The sequence below is a fragment of the Haliaeetus leucocephalus genome, unplaced genomic scaffold (assembly GCF_000737465.1).
Source record: "Haliaeetus leucocephalus isolate CR32 unplaced genomic scaffold, Haliaeetus_leucocephalus-4.0 Scaffold184, whole genome shotgun sequence".
Lineage (NCBI taxonomy): Eukaryota > Metazoa > Chordata > Aves > Accipitriformes > Accipitridae > Haliaeetus > Haliaeetus leucocephalus.
Window position 1 is genome coordinate 5,539,628 of NW_010972620.1, and position 27,131 is coordinate 5,566,758.

Consider the following 27,131-nt stretch of genomic DNA (forward strand, 5'->3'; position numbering starts at 1 on the left):
TTTTTTCCTATCCTTAGTGGAACTGAGCTTATATTGAGGGTAGAGGATACTAAAAATTTCAGAACATGGTTCTGATCTGTTTCCTTATTTAATATTGCATTTATCAAGTGAACATTTAAACAATTTTCACTCTCACTACCAAAATAATTTAAATGCTATATAGTCAGAAGAGAAAATCTGATATTTAAGAAAACTTTCAACTAACTTCTAACTCAAAATGCACAACTTTGATTACAGCTGACATGATTTTCAAAAAGAAAATAAACATTCTGATTTCAGATGGAGCTTGTCAAACAAGTTTCAGCACCAAAAGAAATATTAACAGGTGGGTCAAAGCCTCCTTCTGAATATAATGTTGCCTTTATAATTTTCAGTAGTCTAGCAGAATCCTCACTGTAGTGTCCAGAACAACAATACGGGTACAAGATATTAAAAAAGCCTCAGGATTATCAAGATTTCCTTCGTTAAAAGAGATGGATAGCACTCTGCATTCTAGTACGACATGCATTCTGAAAGCATGCTCTTATTAGTACAACTTGCGTTTTTGGTACAAGGAGAGAAAAATCTGTTTAGGGAAGGAATCACACAAGGAAACTGAGTGGGGTACTGCCTAATTCTGAGAGCGCACTTTCATTTGTTTTGCCCGCCAGTGTTGATTTAATTATACTGCATTATTATCAAAGCTGCATTATGTACTTTTTTTATTCCTTTTACATGTGTTTGAGGTGAGGACCTTGGCTTTGTCGGCAAACAGCGCGTTTCAAGTTATTTCTTAAGTACTAAATAATAAAGAAAAGAGAAGAAAAGATTTTTTTTAAGATAGCAGACAGTGATCACAAGTTAAAGGGTTAAATGTAAGATCTCCAAGAAACATTTTGAAGTTGATTAAGACCCCAGCTTTGCATTAAACAGTATCACTTCCACATGAGTTGTTGCTAATGCTGTTAAGGAGCAGCTTGAGAAGCCCAGTGTGCCAGTGACCTCCTTCACCCTCCAGCCACCCACTAGGGCTTCTTGATTAGCATCCTACCTGGTTCTCTGAGGAATTCCCGTCATCCCCCAGGAGCTCATTCCGCACCTCATCACTGTAGGCGATTCGTGACCTTTTCTGTAAAACAAAAAGAAAAAAGGGTTAGGAGTAAAGCTCCGAAGTCATTGGTATCAAGGCTGATCATCTTAAACCTCGAGAGCCCCCTAATGGATACCTATTTGATAAAAAAAAATATCTGCAAGTAAAAGTTATTAAAAAGTTCTTCAGCTGCTGTATTTTGACAAATCTGCATGGCAAAACCTTAGCATTTCTAAGACAGTCACATCCTCAACGCTTCGGCAATGAAAGCAGCTTCAGTGAAGCTCAAGATACATAACGTGTGATCCCAGTTCTGATAATCAGGTAACCGGGAGAGGCAATATACACTAATACCAGAAGCACTGAAGAAACACCTGTGTCGGAACCAAATGCATTTATCTGAAGAACGCTCGCTAGCTGGATGCAGAACTCGGCATAACACTGCAGTGATGCCACTAAAGAGGAAAGGAAGATTGAGCTTTTCCCATATAAAAAAAAAAACCACCCAAAACCTAACAACACACATTTGACAAAACTGGTTGAACTTAAAGATGTAGAAAATTAACAAGTGCTTTCTATGCTGGTAAGGCTGTGAAGGCCTACTGGGAAAGGACCAGAAATCAAGGGGCAAAAGAAAGGAAAGAAAACAACAACAGTACAAGGATACATTGGTTTACAGCAGTTCATGGAAACACCACAAACTGAGACAGTCATTCATTAGATTGTTATGACAGACAGTCATTATTCACAGCTTATGAGCAGCAGATTTGCTCATGAACTGATCATCATATTGATTCTAAACTAGATCAAGCGCCGAGCAACAGAAAGCAAATGGCTGAAGATTACCAAAGTAGCACAGCGTTCAATGGAACAACAGGGAAGTCCATAAAGAACATCAGCCCAGCTTTCAATTTCTCTGTTGGCCAAATAACAGGCCCTTAGTTAATATTCCTACACTCACCATGAAAAGAGAGAAAAGATTTTTAACGTATTGTCTAAAATCTTTTTATATTTGAGTGCGGTTACGATCAGTTTTACACTTCATCAGAGGAAGAAACACAAGAGTAGCAAGAATTGAGCTGTAGGACCTTCCTTTATTGATGGGAGCTTCCCTCACACTCTGCCATGGTAGTCACTACCAGTAGGAACTCAGCAAAAACAAATCCCTCCTCAAACCTTCCCTTATTGAACAATCATGCCAAAAAATGTGCTTGGGGCTGGGGCACAGGACACAACCCACTAGAAATTATACTGAGCACGGGAAATTAATTACCTTTGTGACAAAGAAGTTTGGAAGTGGGTCACCCCTTACGCTAGGAACCTAGCAGTGGAGTAAGCCTTGTATTGGTCATCTCAGAGCAACACATTTTAGCTTTTATATCCTGTGTAGTTCAGCCTTTATTACCATCATCATCGTTACAATGCTCACCAATTTGTGATTCAGTTGCTAGTGTTCAGACCTAGATTATATACTAAAGCTACAGATGTACGTAGCAAGGTCAAAGCATACCATGGACCTACTACAAGAGCTGAATTGTGCCAAATCTTTTGGAGATCTCAGCTGTCACAGTTTCATACTAACCAAGCTAAAGTAGTCTACAGCATTAAAGGATATGAGAACCTTTAAACAGGCTGTGGTATCAGAGCTGCCTGTTTAAATTATTCATTTCATCACTATGGGGGACTAAAACACTCCACAGTATGCAAGAATATCATATGGAGATAGGTTTTGTTTTTCTCTTTTTTCACCAAAAAGCCAACAAATTGGCATAGATTGCTCAATTATATTATTTTCCTATTTTTATTTGATACACATCAAACAAGGAAGAAAATTACAAATATATACCAATAAATATCTAATCTGCTTTTCTGATTAAGATTCAATCTTCCCATTTGAGATCTAGTAGTTCAACTGTACAGTCTTTCCCAATTTCACAAAATGACTCAACCCCATTGAATCTGTTAGTGTTGAATGTATTTATCATTATTAGACTGAAGTGAGGAGCATGATGCTTCATGAGCTTGTTCTCCAGTGAACAAGTTGCCTAATTATATGTAGAGACTGAGACGGTCCTTGGTTACACATCATTTATTTGAAAGATTTAACTGGCTGATATTCTCATTCATAAGAGCCTGCACAGAAGAAAGGAAAAAGAATATTCTTCATGGGAAAGAAATAAATGTTAATAGCAATACAATTTTTAGAGGCCCTTTATAATACTTTATATCATCACCACTGAACTTAATAAAAATATTTGTATCACTGTTCTTTTATTGCAATAATCTGTCATGATCTGAAAATCAGCAATTATATTAAAAGAAATAACCCTTTGACTACAATTAGGTATAACTCTTTGCCATAATCAATAAATAATTTGATACTACTTTTGATCACAGTTTCACTACCAAATGAATCAATAATATAAAAGGAAAGGCCTTTGAACTAAAGTGTTCGTTTGTTCTTTCAGGATTTGTCCAAAATATCAATATCTCGAATTACTATTCTTATTTTTATTAAAGTAATATTGGCTAACACTTTAAAATGTGGCTACGAAATTCAGTTCGGTTCATCCGAACTCAATAATTAAATAATTTTTAGATTTTTTTTTTTTTTTAAGTTCATAACTATCAGCTGTTTATAAATACGTACTTTAGCCAAATGTAAGAATGATAGTTTGAGCTGGAAATGTCACACACTCTGCTACAGTTTGAAGGAACCCAATTCATAATGCATTTTATAAATAGTTAATGACTTCTATACATAAGCTAACCAGGCAAATCAAGAAATTGTCAACATTTTTAGTCTTAGTTGTCAGTTACCACTGTCTACTGGTACTTTATATGTATGTTTCTAGAAAAGACAGAACCTTTACAGAGTTTGTAATCCAAGGTATTTCTGGGAAGCTCAGTATAGGTTTAAGAGGTTCTGTGTGCAGTTTTTGGTCTCTAAAGGTCTGTCATATATAGAAGTTTTCCTTGTATTTTATATTTCCTTGTATATAAATAGATAAAAAGTCTAAGCACACAAGTGTTTTTAACTCGGTGTATGTGTTTGCATTCAAATGTAGCATGCACACGAACACAAAAAGACACAAAAGGGTTAAGCTACTTTCTACAAGAACTTCAAGACAGAGAAAGTTTCAGGGGCTGTTTTAAATGTACTACAGTACCCAGACCTTCTGACAAGGAAGAATTTCTGATTCCAGGCAGATCTCTCTTGGTTTATGAACAGGATTTTTGCATACTGATTGGGTGATTTCCTTAAAGCCCTGTTCAAACAGATACACTTGCTCAGTTCTGTCTGGCAATTTGGCTTTAAACAATCTGTCTACTTGACCCAAGCCTTAACATTTCCCAATAGAACTGAATGTGTTCATGGGCAAGCCCAGCTAAATTAGAATTGAAATGAATTAACTCAGCTTAAACTAATTAAGATCTGTGATCTGCAGTACCACCCCCCTGTATGATTCTACATGTGAAGTAGGGTACATGTAACCAGACTGTAAGAATTCTGCTATACTACTAATCTGAGCATACCAATGAAGTTCGTCTATTACTAAAGCATATGAGAAGTTAATTTCCATGGCCTACACATGGCAAAGCAATTGCTTAAATTGCCTCACCTGGGAATTTAATACAATGTTATCATCAGACCAGCCACACTGTAAATAGATTTATAATGCTTTCCATGTGCTAGGCTAGGTTGCATATGAATTAAGTAATGATCTGGTATTACAATACAATCAGCTAGTTCCCACACCTGGCAGACAGGATATTTTGCTAAATTACTACCTATACAGATACATCACAACATAAAAACAGAAAAGGCAATGGGAAGAGAAACAATCTACATGGTGTATGACCGATTTTTACATGGTAACCAAATAAGATGTAGATAGAAAGAGGTATCCAAAATAATCTGTTTCCAACATCTGCACAACAGAACACATACTTATTCATTTCTATTCAATTTTGGCCTAATTTTCTGCATTCTATACTTTAATTACCATCCACATTCTGAAATGTTCCCATTAGTGAAGGCCAGAACTAGCCAATGCCCACTCACTCCAACACACTTTCAGCAATCAGCCAAATAATTGATATAAAGTATTGCACATTTTCATACCTGAACTAAAGAATAGCTTTCCCCCTCCTAAATGCTAAGCAGCCCCCTGAAGAGACAAGCAAACCTAGGTGCATTTCAGACAAAAGGCCAAGCAAATCCTTTTGTCCCAACCTCTCCATTTTTGAGGCTCAATGTTTTAAGAACAGATTAAACGGATTTTTTGGTGAAATATGCGTAAACAAACAAAAAGGCTTATTTATCCACAAACATCTGGTTTCATACAAAATTCATCAGAATTTCCTAGTATATATAAATGGCTTTACAAAATCTTCAGGCACTCGTTTCAGAGTTTGGCCCTGCTCTAGATGTAAATAAATATTCAAGGTTAGCATAACCAGAAATAATTTGTAGGAATAAGTTAGATTTTATTTTGTGTTCTTTGAGAGTAGTCAGTTTTGCCAATGCTCTTGCTAAAAGCAAGGTGAAAAAAGTGACCTGATCCTCAAATGGACTGCTAAATACTGCAGAATGTACACTTTCATCTCTGCCTTCCAGAATAAGTACTGAAGTATTTTTTTGCTGAGCAGAAATGGAAAAGGTAGTTTAACAAATTTAGAAGAAAAATAAGTGAACCTACTTAACATTCCTAAAGCTTATATTTAAATAGAAACACAAGAACACTTCTTCAGGAAATAAAATAATTGAAATTGCTGAAGAAATTGTGTTCAAACTTCAGTTTTCAAAACTTCTTCAAAACTTTCAAAATTTCTCTGTAAAGGTGATCCAGGAACAATAGACTAGACACTTCAGACTGCAATTCCAAAGGGTTTTTCCTGTTCCTAAGTAGCTTAGTTTTTATCGATTATGTGTAAGAAGCAGGAAAACAATTACATAGTGTTAATATACAACCTGATGCAGTGCTGGACTCTCAAGCATTTCCTTATGAAAATAAAAAAACCAAAGCCAATACTTTTCTTCTGTCCAAAAGGAAATAAAAATTATTCTATAAATCTTATGAAACTTCTGAATGAAAGAACCAATTCAATAGTACGTGTTGGCTGGCAAAAGTCAATGCCTAAGCCACTCCTGGTCTTGCCTGCCCTTCCTGCATGCCCACAAAAAAGATTGCAGGCAATGCTGGAAGAGGAATGCACAACTTAAAACCTGTATTCTGCCACTCTGCCAAATGTCATCAGCTTCCTACAACAGCAGAGAGAAATCAAACTTCAAGTGCTAATGTGAAATTAATGCAGAGATACTATCACCCATTTTAAGTAGAAGTCACAGGTCTATAAATCTTCTTTTCAATAATCATCATCAAACATACTTTTAGTTTCTTTATGGGTTAAGGGCAGGGAGGAAGGTCAAGCAAACCCCCATGAGGATACAACATGTTGTATTATGTTGGTCGTGAAAAATGAAGCTTCTGCCCACAAAACTACTTCTGTCTCAAACTCATGACCAGCAGACCATGCATGTCACCAACATGGCTGATGCTTAAACAACCTGCTACATTGCACATGCTGTAGGTAGGGAAGAAAACAGGTGACCTATGAGAGAATTGTTAAGTCATCGTTTCTGTGAATTTAAAGAGCAACAGGGACTATTTCTATTGTGAAAAAGACACTTGTATTTAGAAAAACAGTTTATACTTACCTGAGCTCTGCCTTTTAAACTTAATAACCTACCAAAGGAAAGATTTTTCAAAATTCAAAGGTCTGGAACTAACTGACTTCTCCCCCCTTCTATTTTTTAGAGAATGCTCAAAAATTGACTGCCATTGCTTCCAATTTAACAAGACCACATCGATGGAAGAGTAATATAATGAAGTACAAGAGTTATAAATCCAAGCATGGAAAACTTCAGATAACTATTGCTTGGGCTTGGATAGGACTCTCCAAACATAACAATGAATAATTGCCCTTAGCCTGGTGTTTATATCAATTTTTTTTTTTTTTTTAATTGTAACTGCTCATCTTTTTGCTTGTTGGAATCACCACACCCTATTACCAAATCTTGGTGCCTACATATACACTACTTTATTCTTTCATCAGAATTCACTTCCTCCAAGGTACTATCACTTCTGGGCTGTTCTGCACAACAGTTTGTTTGCCTTTTTACTCATGTGCCATAATCTCAAAAAATATGCCAGGCATCAGCTGACACATGAACAGTGACTGAGTATTCCTGCAGATTTAACTGTAACCTCTCTGTAGGCCAACGTAGTGACGTCTGCCTTCTGCAGTGCCGACTTGCAGCTATGCTGCTATCCAGTGTTACCTATGTCTGGTAGTCTGTTCCTGTAATGTGCTTTTCAGCACTGTAATTTCAGTATTTCATACAACTCCCTTCTATTGATTCCTTCAAATGACCATTATTAAACTATCATATTTCATTACAAAACCTATCTTTACACATCTACTTAGCTGTCTAAGCTAACCAACTTGCCTATTCAGTTAATGGAAATTCCTCTAAATTGTGCAAGATCACTTGAGTTCATTCCTTCTCAGATTCACCTTTCAGAAAAGGCTAGTGCTTCCTTGTAATCACCCTGTGCGTGTTCAAAGACCAGTTTGATAATCTAGCTTGCTAAATTAAAAGTTGGCTGGTGTTAGTGCCCTTTGCCTTGATATGTATAGCAAACATTGGCATATATTTGCCTAATTTGTTGACAAAGGTTTTGCAACTTGCAGACCCTTACTTACCACAGTCATTTCAATCAGCAATGCTGGAAGAAAAGGCAAGAGCAAGGTTGGAGGGTGGGACACCCTCTCTCCCCAACTCAGACGACAATTTGAAAATGGAGATACCTCAGCTGTAAGACCACACCTGATACAGGTTCAAAGTAATCCACAACTGGCCTATTTATTTGGGTGTAGTGGGATAAATTCTGTTGTTTATAGCATAGGTTCATACTTGGGCTCAGAGACAAAAGGGACATGTCTAGACTGTGGCATCAACAAAAATTTGGATGCAAAGAACAGGAAAGCCAAAATTAAGCCAGTATTTTTGACAGATAAATTGATCCTCAATTCATGTTCAGGCTAATCTGCAAAAATATTTAAGGATGTCAGTATGATCACTTAAGACAATTCAGTCTCTATATCAAATCCTAGAAAACTCTCACTCCTGAAACAGATTTTAAAAAGCCACGTCAGGCATTGGAAGTCAGTCACTGATGTCATATAGGCTGCTTTCTTCTACAGAAGTCTCTGCTAGCCACAAATAACTTCAATTTAAAGATCAGCAAAACTAGGCCACAAAAATAAGCTTATTTTGAATATGGTTTAACTACAGCAGATCTTTGCACTTTGAACTGGCATATGCACATAATAAGCATACATGCAAGAGCTACAAGTGTCTCTGCAAAATTACCTTTTAGGGAAAATTGTTAAGGAAAACAGTTGAATAGAGAACTCCTACTGCCTTTTGCCAGTAAAACACAAAGCTTATGTTTCTGTTATGAAATCTTCATTGGTCATCTCAACTCATCTTCTTGTAACGACCTAACTCATATATTATAATGGTTCCTCTTTTTTTTTTTTTTTTAACTAAAAGCTTTTTTTAATTCCTTTTTTTCTTTCTTTCTTTTTTTTTTTTTAATAATGCCTATTACCATGCAACTTCATTGCATTATTTATCCAACAAAAGTTATTTAGAGGACAAAGAGCAATTTAGACGACAAGGAGCAACTACACATCAGGATCATGTACTTTAGACTGTCTTGTCATCCAAAGATTTTATGCTGTGTAGTAGGTTCATAATTAACATAAATGTTTGCTAAATCTTGGAGACAGAAGATAAACTCCAGTGTGTTGGACCAACAGACAGATGAACTGAGAACATGAAAATATGGAGCCATTTTCCTCGAAGGGGAGAAGTTTATACTATGAGGGCCAACTTTTAAAGAGAGTGCTCCCAAAGACAGTGAAGCAGGGAGGAAAAAAAATCTTAAGGAAGCTTAAGATTTTTTAATTAATTAGCTGACACTGATTAGCTCATGGTAAAGGATGGTAAACACCTCAGATAAACCAAAACATGAAATGTTCATTAAAATATCTTTGTTTCAGCCAGTATCTCCATCTGGAGCCTAGGTTCCCGTTGCTAACAGTAACAAGACATCTGCTGGTACTTTCCACCAGCTCCTTCCTTTCCCAGAAAGAAGCATCCACGTGTTACTTCCTTCCTCCATTTGTTACTTAATTGTCTTTATCAGCCTGTATCTGCACTCTCCAGCCAGACACTACAGAGATCAGCAACTGTAATGAAAATCTATAATTGGGCTGAAACAGTTGCCATTCTTGAATGCTATCACCATCTTTTTTAGTTCTCCCACTCCTTGAATTTCTAACAGTAGGTAAAGCCTAGGAAAAGATGGTATCTTTTAGGCTGTTAGGCTTTTCAGTTAAAAGTACAATTTTGCTACAGAGCTCAGTCTATTAATAAATTATACATTTTGCCCACTGTGAACTCCAAGAGTAAAAAACAAAAGGAAGCCATAAAGCCAGATCTCATTTTGGACACTTAGAATGAGGGCAAGGCAGATGAATGAGATGTTTCCAAGGCAGCTGAATTGTCCCACCTACGTTTGTGCCACTCTGATAGGATCTATTTTATACCAAAGAAACTTAAGCAGGCCTTTCCAAAAATACTTTTTAGTGCATGAAAAGCTATTTTTAGGCACTGTCATTTTTTCACTGAGCGTATACACTCTCTCTCAGAGGCATCTTTCCACCCATATACCAATACATGTTTTTTAATTTCTGAAAATAACATACAGAATATTTCAGTTAAGCCTTAAAAATATTAATCATAATAAATATGAAAAATCCTATTCAATGAGAGTACTAGAGGATAATTTCTGACTTCACCATTAAATACAAAATAAAATAATGCTTGATGCAAAGAATAATTAAATAGAAAAACAGCATAATTAACGTGGTTTGCACACAAATATACCCACATGGTGCTCATTCTGTGTATTTCAATACAATTATTTTGGACCATAAGCACATTAGCTCAAACTGTTGATTAATAAAAAGGAAAATGAAAAATACTTTGTGTATAACACAGCCCAGCCCAACTGATTTTTGGATCTTGCTGTCTGTGCTTACTGAATTTATTATTTTTGCCCTAACATGATTAGCTGGGATTCTTTTCCTTCCTTCTAGATCATGTGTACTTGCACACAGACACATTGCCTTGTCTGAAAAAGAGAAAAATTATCTGAGTTTAGTAATTTTAGTAGTTAAGTGGTCACAATTGGGCTTTGAAGTTTGCAGCAGATTGAAGGAGGAGTAAATCTGTACCTTTGCTGCTCCCCACCAGGCACTACTGGGACAGAACCAGTTGTTTCATGCTGTGTTAAATCAATAGCTAATATGATAAAATACTAGCCCGATGTTCAGACATGGCATTTTCTAGTTTTATCACAAGCTGATGATTAGCAGTTCTTGCTTTACACTACCTGAGATAAAAGTCAGTAACTAATCCACTACCTATAATTTATCTAACTAAAGTCCTCTTCCTTTTTATACTGCCTCTGCTTTTGAGTTCCTCAGTCCCCCGCATTCAGTGAAAATACTTACAAACAATATTAATTTCTTAAAGTGCATAAATTGGATGAAAAATTATTATTATTATGCACATATCTGTATCAAAAATAGCAACGCCAACCCCTCCCCTACTTGGTTTATTTCTTCAGAATGTAAGTCTTAAGCCTTGTAACACAGTGTAACAGAAAGGCAGTATATTTATACAAAATATTGGTATTTACAAAATATTTGCCATTTAAAGTGTCTTTCTGACAGACAGGCTTCAGCTAACTTGTTATTCTTCCCTTACCTGTAGCATAGTCAGAAATTCTGCCTCTAAGTGGACCAACATACAACAAAAAGAATAATGAGAAACACTGATACTGGCAGTAGCTCATTTCCCAGTAAATATTGATGTCCAAACTCAAAAAATTCACCAAGTATTTCTGTTTTGTCCCTGTTCCTATGTTGTCACCAACAATGCTTACACATTTCTATTGATCTTGTTTATAGCTGCCTGGATTTTCACTGTCAAGACAATGTAGTGTGAACCTTAAGGAAAACCTCACTTTATGTAAGACTGCATAAAGACTGCCATATCAGTCAAAGCTTCAATTAGTCCAGAACTTGTACTGCCTCCTATAGTGGCCATTAATGGATAACAAGGGGAAATCTTAAGGAACAGAGCAGGGATGGAATGATTCTCATTTCAGTGGACGCTGCCAGTTTCTGATGATCAGCAGTTCAGGGAGTTCAAGGTACATCTAAGATCTTCATACTGAATAAACCTTGATGGTTACTGCTTACATAATACTACTTTTATTTAAATAGCAACTGAACAAGCATTCATGCACAAGAAGAAAGGTGTTCAGATCTCAATATTAGGGCAAAAATTAAATTCAAAAGTTATCCCACTTTTCATTTGAACAAAACTGAAGTGAAGCTCCAAAGAAAGAAGGTAACAATTAAAATATCAAAAGCAATTAATTTATATCACAGAATGTTGTAACATCTCTTCCATGGGGCACATATTGGCAATATGAATTTAATTCAGAGGTTCTCATCTTTACAGGGTAAAGTCCACAGTAAGAGAAAGATTATCTAATGAATCACTTTACAATTTCTGCTCTTACAGGTTATTTTCTCTCCCAATCTCTTAATAAACTATGGCAAATATTCAAATTACTCAGATGAGAAAAATAGAACTATACTCTACAGTCACATTATATCTCCGCTCAGCTCCTTTGAAGTGCAAGAAAGGCCCAGTACTATTTGACCAAACATCTGTCCCTCCACCCCACCAGCTGTTCTTGCATGGCACAGTTTAGAAACTTCTGGTATAACAAAGCTGTTAGCATCAAATACAGATGATCTGATACAAAGAAAAACAAAGTTTGATAGCATATGGCAAACATAATAAATATTTCCAACTCCAATTCACAAACCTGACATGCAAAACCGACACAGAAAGAATATAAGGAATGGAAGGAAAAAAACCCCACGTGTGTAACATTTATCTGGATTTTTGATTCCTAAGCTTTCAGGGACAGACCCAAATTTATGTAATAATCTCAGGTTAAAATTTCGACCTAAAAATGAACTCGCACAAACATACAGAGAGTGACAGCAACCATTCTTCTAAATTCTCAGGTGGTGTACCCACCATTCTTTCCCTTTCCCTATCATTCATCGGTCTTACACCATACGCCTTTCACAGTCTGTACCTTCTTACCCCAATTTATCATGTGCTTTCTCCAGTGCGACCATACTTACCTCTTTCTATCACAAAGTGTTCCCTTTCCCACCACCCATTTTGCCATTCCCTCCTGGTCCCCTCCCTCTGTTCAGATATTTGGGTCCTCTCCTACCCTCCCTCTCTCAAGTCCCACACAGGACCATACGCCGTACAAGAGCGGTCATCCTGAAGAGCCCATGCTGTCGTTTGTCCACTGTCATTGCCCACTGTTACTACAGGCAGCTTTATGGTTCTACAGGAGAATGGCAACCCCTGTAACAGGATCACAGCAGTTTCAAAGACTTTTGAAGCAGTGGCCCCAGGGAAAAATTTAGGAGGTTGTTGGGTGACAGTTTATACTTTTTTTTCTCTTAAACCGAGATGCCTATACCTGATAATACATGACCTAAAACATCACAAGAACTGTTGACTCTGACCACAAATGGGCATTTATTGGCAGCAGGATGATAAAAATCTATCAACATACTCATTTTAAAAATTTACTGAACATCAGTTTGCATGTTGGAAGTATTTTGTTATAACCTTTCTGCAAAAGAGGTGGAGAAAGTTCAATAAAGGTAAGAAAGGACTGAACAGGTAAGATGTATTTCAGCCTGAAAGATGAGGGAAAAAAGCAAAATATGGTTCCAGCTGATCTTGAACACACTGTACGATGAACCATTTATGCTTTTATTTATTTATTTACCTGGTTTTGCAAGACATGAAAAATGCGTGATCACAGAATTTGAATTAACAGATCAGTAAATCTATAGATATGAGAGAAATAAGCAAGAATTATGGTCTTTCAGGAGATACTTACAAGTAAATGGATAAGGAATTAACTAGTACATTTCTGCATTAAAAAAAATCCTTATATAAAATAACAGTGATTTCATACTGAAAGATATCCTGAGAATTTCCAAGTATCAAAGTATATACAAGTTGCCCATAAAGATGCCCTTGGAGTAACACATTTTAACTAGCAAGAAGTCTTCAAAACTAAATTCATGGCTTGGATGGCTGTCATCCTGGGAAAAACTTGCCCTGCAGTAAACCAGAAGAGTGATACTTTAGCATTAACTCCCAAACGTAAGAGATTCCACAGCTAAGCAGCAAAAATGGGACACATACTTGCATGCAGCTGACTTGGGTAACATTTTTATTTGGGGATGAAAAGCAATTACTGTACCTTAAAAACTATTCTATGAAAAAGCGTCTACTAGGCCACTAGGGCTCCTAGTTTGGATTTCACATTATTGATCTAACCACCTCATCAAAAAGAGGATATTTCAGTAACTTATTTTATCCTGGAATAATCATTGCAGGGGATCATTAGAAACCAGTATGTGCTTTCCAATGCAATATTTCCATAGATGGCCACTAAGGCTGGTACATTTGTCTGTATCACCCTGGAAAAACACACAGTCAAGACCTAGTGGCTGGACTTCCTCTTGTACAGTATTATGGATCAACTTTCAGATCTATAATAATCTGAATTCGGTTCTAGACAGGCAAAACCCCATAAGAGCAGAAATTGCCAGAGTGCCACAAACCAGATCCACTGATTAATTTATTTAGGCACTATCTGCTAAAGGGGGAGAAGCATTCTAAGAATCTTCTAATTGCTCTAATTTCATATAGGAACAACCCTGGTGTCAGCTTTCCGTTGTTCTCAGGGGTTAGATAGTCCCCATCGTTATTAAGAAGAAACTACTGGTCCACTATCTCAAAGAGAATGGTGTGCATACATATTTCTCCTTTGTCTGTTTGATTTGCAGACCTGAGGAATATGGATTACCTGTTATCTGCACAAACAAGCTCTACTAAAATCTTGGCATTTAGTCAACTTTTATCTTGGGGACCCCAAATCGTACTGTTAGGCAATTGAGAGCACCTATCTCGACTGAACTGTCGTACAAATAGATTTTTGTCAGATGTTCAGTTTCTATTGGGGAGCATGCCAAGAAAAACAAAAATCAGCAATTTAAAACAACAAACCAGCCCCTGTGCTGACAGGAACAAATTACTATATTCCAAATGAATAAGAATTACTGCAGATCACAGATCCTCAGTATATACACTATACAAAGGGTCCAAAAGTATTCCTCAAATTAATTCTTTCTAGTAACTCCATGCTCTGAAACAAAGAGAAGAGGCTGAGTACAAATAAAATAAAACACGAAATAATACAAATAAGTTTATAAAAGCACATAAAGAGCAACAATCAAAGAGGAATTAATTATTTAACAACTGGTAGTGCTGAGACAGGAGATGAGCAAAGACTCATTAGAGTTCAAAACGAAACTTTTGCAATTGGTCAAATGGTGCAGCAGTATGTTGTACTTCTAACGGCGCCAAGATCTGGTTTCTAGGCAATGACCTTACAGAGGCTGAGTGCACTGCCGGGGTGATGCATGCATCTTTTGGGGCAAAGATAGAAGTAGCTGCAAAAACACAATACATTTTGTTAGCCCACCCTAGGAGCATAACTGATTTCTGTTCTTCCACAAACCACACAGAAGGTCTAGCACAATCTTTTCAAAGAAATCTTCTGATCACTCTGTAATTATTCCTTTTCGAGTGACCCCATTCCATAACACACCATTCATGAAAAGACCTTGAAAACACTTTCCCTCTGAAACTTGGTAGTACGCTACACAGACCTTAGCATTTGAACTAGGAGTTATTTTTCTTTTATGGATTATAGCACTTAAAAAAGAAACTTTCATCTACAAGCTAATTGGAATCAAATTTGTCTAAATAATTTTTTCTGTTTCTTTTTTCTGCTGCTTTCAATATTCTTTTGTTTTTATATCAGGGATTTTTTTTTCATTCACTTGAAAAACTCAGCATGTTCACTTATATTCCATCTCCTTCCCTGACAAATGAAAGAAGCTGCAATCTTGTCTTCGTGACTCTATAATTTCTTACCTTAGAAATTATGATGCCAAAAAAGCAACACGAAATAATAATGTAAGACTGAGCCCTAGTAGAGATAAAATGATATAAAACCCCACCACCCTGTTGAAAAAAAAAAATACCACCAATAACTATACTGATGGAAAGAGTGTCAAAATCAAGTAAAAAGTAAAGAAATATTTATCTACTTGAAAGCCATCTCCTGGCAAAATTTGTAGAAAAAGTCTTTCTAATACACTTTTAGTAAACAAGTAATATTAGAAAAGTAAAGCTGCAAGCAGACATAAATTTTTAAGTTAATTTGTATTGGGCCATTCCATTATCTATGTTATGTACATAGTGATTTTAAAGCTATAGGCTCAGAACCTATTACAAACCACATACACGCACACTCATTTTACAATATTCCAGAGAAACTTTAAACAGAAAATTATTCTATCCCTGTTATTTCCAAATTTGTAAATACACTGGATACTAAAAAAAAAAAGGTTCAAGAAAATGTTGTTTGAAAAAATAATCTTGGAACTCTGTCTGATACCTCCATTGCTTTGTTAGCAGCAAGGGAAGCAATGAAATGTCTGATTTCTATGTTGCAATTTTTGCAACATTATTTTCTTACAAAAAAAAGAAACCACAAGGCCCCTAAGCTATTTATTTCCACATGGTCAAGAAGTTAAGAATATATAACCTGACCTCTGCACGTTTGCCGACAGGAAGAATTTTTCCAAACAAATTATTTTATGTTAACATACAAGCCTCCTTTGTATACTGGCTGTGTGTGCTTCTTACCCTGTATTTAATCCAAATCATCACAAAAGCAAGGTGAGGAACTGCAAATCTGCATCAGTTTGATTCAGTTTGCTGAATGAAGTTGAGAATTTCTTCAAAAAAGTTATTTGCTGCCTCTTCCCATCAGTGCTCCTCAGACAATGTTTGCAATTCACTCATCTTCATTCAGCATCTTTCAGCGGTTATCTCTCAGTTCCATAGATTCCTGAGACCTTAAAAACAATGACAGGCCACATTGCCTGGTTGACTCCCAAGGGGTAGTGCTCTGGTAAGGCTGGCCCTTCTGCAGAAGCATGTGTATTGTCTTCTATTAGCTCAAAAGACAGAAATCCTGATCAATATAGTGTGCCTTTTTTAAAGAGAAAAGCGTTCCCTTCCCACAGTGCACCTTGGTTATAGGTCTCAGATCCCAAGAGTTTTTTCCCCACTTCCACTATATTTGGACTGCAGACCAACATCTACCTTTTTTTATGCCTCTTCGTCAGGTTTTTTTTTCTTGTCAATGATCTGAAGCATCTTTTAATGAAAGCTTCCAAATTCATCAAGACCTTCAAATAAATTTCAGTTGTCCCGTTACCACATTTCATTCAAAACATTTGTAAGTCTAGAGACTTCTCACATAGAACAAAACAGATCTTCACCACACTAAAATACTAACACTGGTCTTTTTAAAGCACATTAAGATACGGATGACCTTAAGGAAGCATGGAAAAGGGAATCTTTTATAAAGTAATGCCATTAATTCTTTCTGTGAGCTATTCAACCCCAGGACAGCATCTTCAATCCTTACAAAATAAGCCAAGATTCTCCTTTTTCCATTTTGGGTTACACAGAAAGAGAAGTTGTGCTGTAAGGTCACTGGCACTCCAACTTGTGCTTCCAGGTTTATAAATGCTAACACTGCATAACATGTCATTCTTCTGGTACAGGGCACAAAAGAAGACCTGGACTATGAGTTCACTCCCTGGAATTGTTTCAGTTTGAAGAACGAGAACAAAAGAAAAAACAGTAGAACACTAAGGGCCCATAGCTCAACCTCTATCTTAATTAAATAATTTGCATATAAATGGTATAAATATAAGGCATTAGTCAAGTAATTAATAGTAACAAAAATGGTGACAACCTGGCTTTGTAGGAAATACAGAGCAGCCATGACACTTTGAAGTTTACTTTTAAAATATAGAGAGATGATAAACAGGTTTCATTAAGCCTTCAGCAGTTACAGCATCTGAGCCTTGGCCCTAATACCATACAATCAAGACGGTTTTTGTTGAACGCTACCATGATTAATCCAAAATCTTGATGGTCATATTCCATATCTTACAGGAGTAAGTCTAAATGTAAGATGGTTTCCTCCAGTGTTCCACTCTTTTCCTTTGCTCTCCAAATCCTACGTACATTTTAAGAAATTAGCATGATGGCCAGCAGACAGATGTGATGCCAGCCCTTGTCCCCGCTTGTATTAGAGAGTCAACTCTCTGTATGACCACATCAGAGAACAAGTCTAGAAAGGGAACTATGTATTTAAAGAGCAAAATGAAAGATACATAACACAGGCAATACACCTGCACAGATCTATATTTATGTCATTCTAGTCCTGCTTAGTAAATAGAAGATGAAAACAAGCAAAACTAATGTAATTTTGAATGACAATTTCATTATTTCCTGAGATCGTAAAGAAAACACTTGGCAGTGCAAAATTTTTTCACATTGTTACAAAATTGGTTTACAGTTGTTCTGGTGATGGTGATTATTTGCTATTCAATCAATACCTGCCTGATTTGCAATCAAGACATGAATTTCAAAAAAATCTAATATGTCTTTAGATTAAAAGCTGTGGAAGAATATATAAACTGTATTGATAGAAGTTATTCAAGGTACAGAAGCACACAGCAACCTGCTTCCTGTGGTCATTGTCTTTTTCTCATATACTGGGAAAAATACTGTTCTGCCAATATCTGAAGTTTTAATACCTTCTTTGTGGGACTATGACCTTTTTATGCAGAATTCAGAGGCTGAAGCATAGGTAATCAAGACCTACCTTCATCCTTCAGCTTGAATTTTGGAAAATTGGCATGGGAGGAAATGATTTGGTAAACAAGTATATGAGGGAGATGGGAAGAGATTGATCAATTGATTATTTTTTAAACAGAAAATGTAAGAAAGCAACTTCCCTGGCTTGACAGAACTTAACAAAACAAACCCCTTCAATCTCAGTGGCTGAAGTCCTTTCTAATAAGACTTAATTTGGGGAAAATATCAAACTTTTCTCACTGCATAGTGACAGCATTCCTATCATGTTATCCTATTGAATGAGCAGGGAATATATGAACACTAGCTGTGGGGCTGCATCAATACACTGACACAGCAATTAATAGAGCAACACGGCTGAAAGTCTGACGATGAAGTACTTCAGTTTTAAAGTTTTTAAATTTAATTCTTAGGAGTTTTACATAGGAAAATAAAATACTAGCTTATTTTAAAACAAGTGAAACAATTGTGTTGTTGCCTAAACCTGATACCACCAAAGTGGGTATATTCTTCACTAGCAAAGCCAACGCAAAGGTGAGATACTTAAGTTCTTTGTGCAGAGAGGACATCTTTCTGACTTTAAAGCATCTGCCGCAGTATGGCCACCAAGCCTGAGGGAGTTATTTGAGCTCTACTGAATTACAAGTAACACAGTAATATTAGACAATACTGTTTCTCATTAATACAAGAGCTAAGGGGGAAATACTAGGCTTACTGTGCAGTTACATAGTTATTTTAAAAAAATTACCAGTCTGAGTGAACTGAATTGTCACACTCAATAGTCTACTAAATACTACTTCAGACAAAAAAAGAAGTTGCACTTCTAAGACAGCACTTTCAAAAAACTTAGATCTAAGTAGAGAACAGTAATGATTACTATCACAATGGGTAGTATGAATTCTCAATTTGTATATAATATTTAATGACAAATATGAGACTTTATACAAGGCCTAAGAAGCGTGTATCTATTTCTTTAATTGGGGGGTTCTGTCCAAACTTCCGCAAACTGGTTGAAAAAAAAATTTCTAAAGGAACTCTTTCAACACAATGTTTTTATTTCCATATATATTGTTGTATATATTTTAAGTGCTCTGTTTTAAAAACAAAGGTCATATGGTAACAGTCTGATCCCCAGCTGGATGAGTTATGTATAAGCAATACCGCATAAAAGTACAGCCTAATATTTGCATTATCCTTAAGTAGGCATATAAATCCAAAGCATACAAACTTTAAAATATTTCCATTTACAGAGCTCTTCTCAAGAATGTTGCTATAAAGTGAATGAGACAGAGATGTGGAAACAGATGAAATTTGTTTGTATTCCCAAAAAGTATTTGCGGTGTTTTCCCAACTGAAGTTATACTATCTCCAGAACTAGCAATCACACCAGAACAAAGGAAGTCTTGCTTATTTTCCACATAGGCTGAAGCTAAATATATTGATCTATCAACCCAAACAAACCAACACATGCCTGCTATGGTCCCAAGTTTTTAGTTTGGAATAATGACCACTACTTATTCATGCAAAAAATTCACCGTTCTCAAAGCCAGAAAGTCCAGACACACTCTTTATACCTAACCTGGTACAATCCCGTAAAAGCGACTGCATTCTCTTGAATGTCACACACGGTCAGGAAAAAATACCATTTATAGAGCTGACTGGCCATACTAATGCAGATCAAAGGTCTATCAAGTCTAACATGCAGTACCCAGTAAGAACCAATACTGGATGCCCAGAGAAGGAGTAAAAGTGCACGACCTCTGTCTGGTATACTCTCTTTGCTCACCCACCTTGTGATGCACTACGGATCAGGCACTTCCCAACTTTGATGCTCTCTCTTCTGTTTTAAGAACGCCAAAGGTATTTCTTCCTTGAATTTGCAAATGTTTCTTGAAACTAAGTAATCTTCTGGCTTCTGCAATGTTCTGTATCAATGACTTCCATGGTTTAATAACACCTCGTGTGGAAAAATTCTCTTTTGCTTTTTAATCTCTTATTCAGTAAATTAATTTGATGCCACCTGATGCATATTCTAAGCAACGGTGAATAACTGCTTGACACTGACCTTCCCTGTATGCCACTCCATTTATATAATCATCTCTCTATATATCCCTTCCCTCTTTTCCTAGCTGAAGAATTTCTGTCCATTACCCAGTTCTTCACACTGAGCTGCTCTAGAGCTTTCATAATCAGTAGTTGAACTATGTTCTAGTTCTACTGCACTTTTGGGGAACAGGAAATCATAATCACACAAAGTCCTGAAGAGTCATAAATGTATGTAGGTAGAGAGATGACTTGTCTCAATTTCTATTCCTTTCCTAGTAATTCCTGAAGTCTGATTTTCTTTTCTGGCCACTACTGAGTTTGGACTTTGTATTGTAGTTTTACCAAACAGTAGCACTTCGCCATCATTGGGAATGCAAAGTCAGAATTGTTTTTCTGCCAGGTGCATCACTTTATAATTATCAACAATGAGCTTCACTTGTGAGTTTAATGATCCATCACTCAGTACCCCAAGATACTTCTGAAATAATTAATTTAGCTTTCCCTTTTACTGTCTTGTATATTTTAGTATCACCAGTAACTTCATCAACTCTTTCCTCTTTGTATTAAGACCATCTACAAATATGTTGAACAACACAAATAGGAAGCTGTGGGACACCACTGATGAGTTTCCTCCACTGTGAAAATTGACCATTTCTTCTTACTCTTTATTACCTATTTTTGACCTAATCTATGAAAGTGTCTTCTCTCTTATGCCACAGTAACTTAATTTAAAAAAAACCAACTTTGCTGAATGGCAATCTATGAAATCTTCCCCATACATAGTAAGCTTGTTAATTTTGCTTAATTAAAGGGAGGTTCAAAGTTACATACATCAAGAAAAATGCAATGGAGCAAATTAATTAAATGAAGGGTACGAAGTGCAGCTGTATCTTCTAGACACTGACTAGTATTTATTTCCCTGAATATATCCTCAGAAATTCCTTTTCAGCCTGCAAACAGATTTGAGCCATACAGCCTCAAGATCTAGTGTATGAACGCATATAATTTTTAATTTATTTATCTTAAAGAGAACCTTTGCTGACACCTAGCAGATAAATGATTAATTGCACTTCTTACAATCTTTATGACAAGTTTATCCAGATAGAGAAGAGATGACACTTATATGCATAAAAAACCCCCCACACTATCAGAGTAAACAGAAATGCAAGCTACAAGCATAATGAAGTATTTCCTAAAATTATGTTTTTGGATACAGATATTCTCATTTGTATAATTCCAAACATCTGCTCAAATCTAAGTAGATAATAGCCTTAAGACACAAAAAATAAAACCCCATGCAATGCAGAAAACACTATATAATTTCAGAGACCTCATAACTTACTAGACAGGAAGCTTTACTATTAACAATACTAGAGACACAAAATAATATTGTCTGATTACATAGGATGAAACAAATTTTAAAAAGTGAAGGAATCTTAATATGAACCAAAATTACATGGTCATATTTGCTGCACTATCAGTTTCCAGGCACTCTGCACCCCTGCTCCTTCCCAAGCTTGACAGGGAGGCTAGGAACAGGTCCAGAGCATGATGCTGCTCATGGCAGAACCATCCCCTTCTCCCACCTTCAGACCCAGCCCTGATACTTTTTGCCACCACAGGTCTTCAGTTCAGATCTTACATTTTCACTCCCCTGGAGTAATGACCATTAGACACTCAGCCAACTCCAAGCAAAACATTAATGGAAAAATGAGAAAAAAAATACCATTTAGAGATTTGCATCCTGCTTCATTGTTCTCATCATTTTCTGAGTCTAGGGAAAAACACAGCTGACTCACCCCCTGCAGAAGTTCTCTGATTTTTTTCTTCCTCTGAACTTTAACTCCTGAGCCACAACTTTGATAACTAATTCCTGTTCTGGTGATACAGCCCTAGATTGGAAACATCACTTCTGACTCAGGAATCTCTCAGTCATAATTGAGAAAGGCTGGAAGAATGTAAGAATAGCATCGGTACACATCTGCCTTACCCTTGTGCTCTTCTCCAGTGACCTCTTACTCCTTTACAGAGAAACAACATGAAGCTATATGGGGTTTTGGTCCAACCTGATACAGCCATTCTTACAGTAGTTGGGGATATACCACTGTCTTCTAACTACTATGTCAAGTGTTTGATAGAGGTTTCAAATGTGATGTATATTGACTTTTCTAAGATATCCCAAGCTCTCTCAACTTTATCAATACATTCCTATAGGAAAATTTTACAAGAACTATACTTCACTGACTGAATCACCTGCAGCATCTATAACATTATTCTCAATGCTATGTTCTAAAATGGTATCTTTCCCTCAGCTAAAATTTCAGTTCCACTTCAATCTTGTCATCTGTCTACCCCATATCATTTTTAAAGAGGAAAATTCATTCCTTTTAGTAAAGATGGAATAAGAAGTGGGGTTTTGGTGGGTTTGGTGGTGATTTTTTTTTCCCCAGTAAGAGCTGTGTAAGGACAAACATTTTCACAGATTACAGAGTGCTCTTGAATTATGCCCCAGAAAAAGATGATCACTTCTCAAAGGAAGACTTTCTCAAGGTAACACTACAGATTTCCTTGCATTTCTCATTCTTTGCAACATCCAACATTTACAAATCTTTGAGGTAACTTCTGCCCCTTTCTCCAATGACTTAAGGATTAGCTCTGCTATAAGTTTCTGGTTTTATTACTTCAGCTGGTACGCCCACCAACCTGAAAGGCCTCTGGATATACTGGTTTCCCAACTATACTGGAATTTCACATGAAAGAAAACATGTCAATGAAATTCTCCAAATGGCAAGCAATTCTTTCTGAATTCATAGCTGTTCAAATGGTACCTTGCTAAGACTGAAACACGTTTCTTGAGACAAGATCTTGTCAAAGGATGAAATTTCAAAAGCACTTATATAATCTGAAGAAAACAAGCCCCCTCCTGAACCATGAAATGAGGTACAGGTTTCAACATATCTTCCTTTTACAGGTTACTCATGAGAATCTGAAAATCTGACCTGAAAAGACATAAGACAAGAATTTTTAAGAGGTCTAAGCTGCTCAGCTCTGAAAGCCATTGAGGATTGACCACTGACGTCTTCAGGGTCCTTTCTGAAAAAATCTCAACCTGTATCTTTTAAGCTTCCATAGGTAAAAGCTTACAGCAGCTACAAATGATGGCTTGACAATGGGAAAAAAAAGATGATAAAGATGGCAACGGCAGTAGTCAGAGGTAATGCTTCTGCATCTTCCTATAGACCTAGAGAGAAAGCAGCTTTTGATGGTGGCCTCAGAAGCAGCTTAATCTTCTGCACTAGGGCAGGAAGCAGCTGCAGCGTGGACTGCCATAACGGAGGAAACAGATCAGGAGGAATAAAATGAAGGAAAAGAGATAGAGAAAGCAGACTACCATCTAGTTATGTCCTTGGTGGCAGAGAAACTCAGAAAAATATCAAGATGACAAAAGCTCTAAGGCAGCACCTTCCTCTAAATGCAAAGAGGGGATATGAAGCTAATAAATACTATATCTCGCCAGCCTGCTGCAGTTATTTCCCTTCCCTTGGACTCTCAACTGATAATTAGGTAAAGGGGAACCAAACTAAAAGATATAATCCTTGGCTTCCTTCAAGCCTAATTTCACCATGGAACAGATACAATAACTACAATCACATCATTGCAGATTTAGTATTTCTGTGCTCAAGTTGCAGCATGGTTTACCTGAAACCTGACTTTAAAAGCTGCATGCACATCCCCAAAGATTATACAAAACAACCACTCCAAATACTGTATCACCACATTTATTTGTACCTAAAGAAAGCATTACAGAACAAAAAAAATTATATTAAGATACCAAGATATCACTTCAAGGTGTTTTCATTGAAGCAGCCACAGAGATACCAGTTTACAGTGCTAACTGGTCCACAAAAGGTCTAGAGAAACCTGTCATTTTAAAGGACGAATTCACATGAAGGATAGTTTCAAAGAAGCAGATCTAAAGCCAGGACATTTCACAATTTTGCCAAACTTTATATCTCGGAAAATATTTTTGTCTGAGCCATTGCTGAATTAATTTTGTTGAGTTGAAAGCCTGGTGAACCTTTTAATTATTTTGGGTTCACAACATATAAAGTCATAAACTTTGCTGCTACCTGGATTTTGTCTATTTCCTGCCTCTCTTCACCAGTCTCCAGAAGTAATGAAAGGACAAAATTAAATAGTCTTAAATTATATATAGTTTTAACCATCCCACAGCTGTCACAAGCTAAGCTGGCATCAATGTATTCCACATACAGCACAACATTGTACATTCATCCACACACATAAAGAAGTATACACCTGGGTCTTGCACAAACTTTGGGCATTATTAGAAATTTTGTAAAAGATAGTTAGCATTAAGGTAATGTGCAATTTGGCTGAGGAATCAAAGATGTTGAATGAAGGCAGTTCAATACCATTACAATTTATTTTGTGTCGTCATTATAGCCTACAGTTATAGAAATAGCAGGTACATTGACATATCCTGAATTTTCTTCCTCAGTCTTTCACATTCTCTTCCCTTATTTGTAAATGAGAAATATGTTTCACTCCATTTTACATCTTATTTCATTTTGATCCTTAGTTACTGTCCCCACATGGAACACAAGCTTAACATCACTGCAAAAAGAGTCAGTTGTTAAACCCTTGCCTTTGTACCCAAGGTTGGAACATTTGGAAGAAGCTCCCTGTTGGCAGACCATAACTTCCTCCAGTCCAAAGAACTCACTTGTTACCGCAGTAAAATCACAATGATGAAATATATCATGTCACACGTTCATAGGAGAGTGACAACGTAAGCTTGGGAATAAGACTTCTTTATGGGATCAAGGAGGAAATAGAGTGGGCCACAACGAAAAGCTGTGATTTAGCCACCAACACCGGAAAGAACAGCAAAAGGCAAATGACGCACTTATCTTTTTCTGGGCACGTTCTTCATCCCACAATTCTGCCCACTGTGGAAGTCTTCAAAGAAAAACTACCTGCCCTAGACCTCACATGTAAGGAAGAAAAACCCATGTTTCAAAGACACATTGATTACATTCAAATGTGTCTAAACGCTAATGTATTTCCTCTCAAACACTTTCCTACAGTTCACCAAACCATTAGGATCTGAGCAATAAGATCCATCAGCTGTCCAGTTAAACATCCACTTAACGGGACAATATTGCTGATACAAACTTCCAGTCTTTCTGCCAAGTTTGCTACCAGGGGCGGGCGCGGGGTGTGTGTGTGTGTCGCTGTGCTCTATAATGAGGAGGGAGCAATGGTAAGAGGGACAACTGTCTCCTTTTAGCAATCTTGTTTCTAGCTGAGGAGGTGGAAGTCTGAGCAGCTTTCCTTCCACTCCCAGCCATCTGTTGTAAAACCCCATAAAGGACAGCTCTGCATCAGCAATTATTATTGATAAAAGAAAAGTGCTCTGCCACAATCTTTAAAACAGGATGTTTTTCAGTCTGACAGAGGAACTTACTCTTTCACAGAGCTACTGACTAACAGGAGTCTCAATTACTCACCCCCCCACACCCCTTCCCCAATACGCAGCACGTTCTGTGCCAACAATCTCCCCAAGTTTAACATTCTTATCTGCGTTTTGGGGGAGAGCTGACCCCATGCAGCATTTTACTAGGAAAACCTAGAAGTCAGAAGGCACTAGTACAAATACCACAAAAATAAAATTAAGGAAAATAAAACAGAGGGGGAAAAAAAATCCACAACCCAAAACACAATAGAAACAATACTTTGTGTTCCTATTTTAAGTGCCTCTCTCAATGCTATATGCATAGCAGCTAAAGGCAAGCTGGAAACCAGCCAGGTCCTGGCTGCCAGCAAAAATTTTGTCACCTCCTTTGAACATCTGAAGTATGTTTACCCAATAGATTTCATTAAATTACACTTCCATTAGGAAGCATACAATGTTGATACTCATCTCAAAGATAAAAGGGATCGCTAAGAGGCATGTCATCCTGCTCCCCAGCTGATTGCTATTTCTGGGCCAATCAAGGAAAGGAGCCAGAACAATACTTAGTTAAAAAAATGCAGCATCTCCCCAAGGACTACATACTAAGAGACTGCAGCTCCATTATCAAAATGAGCATATCATTAATGACAATACACATACAGTACGTTATTTTAATACAACTCATACACAACAAACAAGCTGTATTTGGGTCATTAGCTGAATTTGTAAAGCAGTATTTCCAAGGGTTAGAAACTCCTTATCGAGATATGAAGTTTATAGGTTGGGAGCATGGGGGGGAACAAATATTTTATATGATCCCAAAATACAGTGAATATAGTAACATTGCGGTTTGAAGTGCATTGTAGTAGCTAATAGAACAATAGGCTATTCAAACATAAGTTCCCATTTTAAAGTAAAGCAGAAGTAATTTAAAACACCAGGCACTGTTTTGCTAAACATCTATGAGGGATAATGAAAGCAAAATGCCACTGATGCAGTTTATACTGTATGTATCACCTTTTAAATTATGATTACAGTACAGTTTAAAAAAATGCAAAAAGGGACTCAAAGCAAATTTTACAAACATTAAAAAAAATCTATAGAAAAAAACATGCTGATTGTGAGGCAAGACACCGGGGAGGGTATAACACAAGAGACTCAAATACTCAAGTCCACTAGGACTGTTCAGCTGTTATCCCACGGTAGGCTGAGCCTTTCCTAGTGGAAAGGAGGAGATATCTTTGTCTCTAAGCGTTGGTGTTAGATGTATGATGTTTACTGTGCTTCCTAATCTCCAATTCACATAACAGCAATAAAGGGAAGAGGACAAAACCAAAACCATGCTAATTAAAACCCAAAGTAATAGGAAAGGGCTGGGAGGGGTTAGCTCTTCACAGCCAAGCTCTGCCCAGTCCTTTTGCAGCAATCTGTGATTATTAATCTCTAAAAACACTCCCTGCTCAATA

The 27,131-nt window shown here is 36.8% G+C and overlaps 1 protein-coding gene across 3 annotated transcripts in view; it reads right to left on the reverse strand.

Moving 5' to 3' along the window:
- The window catches only part of VTI1A (vesicle transport through interaction with t-SNAREs 1A), a 276,166-nt gene that overhangs the window by 217,729 nt on the left and 31,306 nt on the right, over positions 1 to 27,131 (reverse strand). For all 3 annotated transcript variants that reach the window (XM_010564734.1, XM_010564733.1, XM_010564735.1), the window contains exon 4: positions 1,031 to 1,108. In XM_010564734.1, the coding sequence (XP_010563036.1) occupies positions 1,031 to 1,108 (78 nt within the window). The remainder of the gene's footprint in view (positions 1 to 1,030; positions 1,109 to 27,131) is intronic.